At 66.6% G+C, this 2,879-nt stretch overlaps 1 protein-coding gene across 2 annotated transcripts; it reads left to right on the forward strand.

The window, feature by feature from the left end:
• The first annotated feature begins 872 nt into the window (after positions 1-872).
• Positions 873-2,648, forward strand: HRAS (Harvey rat sarcoma viral oncogene homolog). Of its 2 annotated transcripts, XM_005859236.2 has the most exons (5): positions 873-1,031; positions 1,199-1,377; positions 1,477-1,636; positions 1,733-1,800; positions 2,270-2,648. In XM_005859236.2, exons 1-5 carry the CDS (start codon positions 921-923, stop codon positions 2,331-2,333), a joined length of 582 nt encoding a protein of 193 aa, XP_005859298.1. In that variant the 5' UTR covers positions 873-920; the 3' UTR covers positions 2,334-2,648. The 2 variants fall into 2 exon arrangements, with proteins under 2 accessions (XP_005859298.1, XP_005859299.1); XM_005859237.2 differs by lacking the exon at positions 1,733-1,800.
• Positions 2,649-2,879: the final 231 nt, after the last annotated feature.

A 2,879-nucleotide genomic window follows, 5' to 3' on the forward strand; every position in this document is an offset into this window, starting at 1 on the left:
CTCAGCTGGTGTGCGGGGCTGCTCTGCGCCGGGGCCTCCAGGCCACGCTCTAGGCGGGGTCTCCCACCCTCCCCGTCCCAGGATCCCTCCGGAGAGCTTGGGCCAGCGGGCCAGCTGAGGTCTAGGACGCCGGCTGTTCTCACCAGGGCGCCCCCTCGTCAAACATCAGAAGTCAGAGACACCTAAGCAGGGCCTTGGCCTCAGGCCCTTTTTCATTCCCACCTGTGTCCTCGCTCCCACACCTCCTCTGAGTCTCCTGTTGGTTAACCTGTGCTGCCCTGAAACCCTTTCCCTCCCCTGGCTTCCTCATCTGCCTTGTTTTCTCCAAAGTTCCACGGCAGGAGGACGCCCCAGGTTTTCCCCGATCCTCACAGTGGGCGCCCTCCGCCAGCTAACAGCCCACCAGGCCGGGGTTGGGTCCTTCCTGTGCCTGGAACAGCTCCTGGCATGTCGGAGGCGCTGGGTAGTGCTTGTTGAGTGCACCCACATGCCTGGTGGGGCCGGGGCCGGCCGAGGGTTGGCACTGGCCTGCCTGGGCACGTCGCTGTGCGCGGCGCCGTGGCAGGACCTGTTCTTGTAGGGAGGGGGCACTGTAACCTCAGCCTGAGGCACCTCCAGTTGAGGCTTTCTGCCTACCCAGCAACTTCTAATTTGGGTGCACGGTAGGGAGATGCTCTCAGCTGTCAGCCCTGCCTGTGGGGGGGTGGGGGGGCAGCTTGCTGCCTCTCAGTTACTAAGTGCAGCTGCAGGTGCCACAGGTGGGCCGTGGGCCGTTACTCTGGCTGCCACCCTGTTACCTGGGTGTTGGGGCCCAGAGCTCAACAGGTCTGCCCGGTGGGGCCTGGGCGTGGCTGACAGGCCTTCCTTGGCAGGTGGGACAGGAGGCCACCGCAGCATCCCGAGCCGCGGCCCCAGGAGCGATGACCGAGTACAAGCTGGTGGTGGTGGGGGCCGGAGGTGTGGGGAAGAGCGCCCTGACCATCCAGCTCATCCAGAACCACTTCGTGGACGAGTACGACCCCACCATCGAGGTGAGCGGGCCGCTCCTCACCCCAGCACCACCCTCCAGGGGGCCTGTCTTCTGCCTGCTCTGCAGGAGCGGTCCCCTTGATGGAGGACCTGGGGAGCACAGGAGGGGCTGGTGATGCTGCTGCCACACCCCCAGAGGAGGGGGTCCCTGAGCGGTGTCCTCCCACAGGACTCCTACCGGAAGCAAGTGGTCATTGACGGGGAGACGTGTCTGCTGGACATTCTGGACACGGCGGGCCAGGAGGAGTACAGTGCCATGCGGGACCAGTACATGCGCACCGGGGAGGGCTTCCTCTGTGTGTTCGCCATCAACAACACCAAGTCTTTCGAGGACATCCACCAGTACCGGTGAGCCGCCCACCCTCGGAGGCCTCCCTGTGCTCAGTGTGCGCCTGGATGCAACCGTGCCTGCAGCCCGCCAGCCAGCTCACACCTTCCTCCTTGCAGAGAGCAGATCAAGCGGGTGAAGGACTCGGACGACGTGCCCATGGTGCTGGTAGGGAACAAGTGCGACCTGGCCGCGCGCACTGTGGAGTCGCGGCAGGCGCAGGACCTCGCCCGCAGCTACGGCATCCCCTACATCGAGACTTCCGCCAAGACGCGCCAGGTGAGCCGGCGCCCCGCCCACAGCTAGCCAGGGCCCCGCCCCACCCCGCCCCGCCCGCCAGGGAGCCTTGCTCATTGCCCCTCTCCCTCAACACAGGGCAGCCGCTCTGGCTCTGGCTCTGGCTCCAGCTCCGGGACCCCCATGACCCAGCTGCCCCTCGCGCTGTAAGTCTCCCGGGACGGCAGGGCAGCGAGGGAGGCCAGGGCCGGGGTCGGGGCTGAAACAGCTCTAGGGGAAGGTAGAGGTGGAGGTCCCTGGAGAGAGCTGTCTTGAGCCAGGCCGGAGCGGTGACCCTGGAGCCCCAGCCCCTCTGCCCCCAGGGTGCCCTGATCCCTTTAGCGGGCGGGCTGTTGGGGACAAGGGCAGTAGCTCAGAGGTGGGCACAGGGTGGTCAGGCTCGGAGCCAGACCTGGGGCCACCCTGCCCCGGGGGGAGCTGCTGAGGAGCAGGTGTCTGATGGGGGGCCCTGGGGCAGTGAGAGGAGCAGCGCACGGCTCCTTGCTTGTGGGTGCAGGTGGAGAGGGGGCTGGGATTCTGCTGGAGCTGGTGGCAGGGGTCCCTCCATGTCTCCTCCCCTGCTGGGCCCTCAGGCTGAGGCCCCGAGGCCCCCTCTGAGCGGCTCCTTCTCCCCAGGGCGTGGAGGACGCCTTCTACACGCTGGTGCGCGAGATCCGGCAGCACAAGGTGCGCAAGCTGAGCCCGCCGGACGAGGGCGGCCCTGGCTGCATGAGCTGCAAGTGCCTGCTCTCCTGACGCCCCTGCGGGTCCTGTGTGCCCGCCCCGCACAGGAGCCCCGGAGGTGCCGGATGCTGGGAGGAGGGGAAGGAAGGAAGGAAGTGCCGCCAAAGCCCGGCCAGCCCAGGGCTGGGGGACAGAGTGACCGTGGGCCTCCCAGGATGCTTTGCACAGACTGGTGAACTGAGGTCTCCGGCCCCAGCCGCGCATCTATTTGCAGCCCGTCCCGGCCCACTGGGCGCAGGTTCTGTTGCAGTAAATTATTTGATGGTCTTGACCCCGCGTCTGGCCAGCTATGTGTGTGTGGTCTCTCATGGGGTGGGGGGTGGGGGGGACACGGACCTCAGCTTCCTCCAGCCAGCGGCCCCTCAGGGTGTCAGGCGCTGCAAGCACAGGCGGGTCACGCAGGCTAACATTTGAACAAAAAGCACTTCACTGTCCTTTAACCAGCAGGGGACTGAGAGCAAGGGCATGCCCTGTGCCCCTGGAAGGGGCCTTGTCCGGACGC

This window comes from Myotis brandtii, unplaced genomic scaffold, assembly GCF_000412655.1.
Source record: "Myotis brandtii unplaced genomic scaffold, ASM41265v1 scaffold1236, whole genome shotgun sequence".
In the NCBI taxonomy this organism is placed as follows: Eukaryota; Metazoa; Chordata; class Mammalia; order Chiroptera; family Vespertilionidae; genus Myotis; species Myotis brandtii.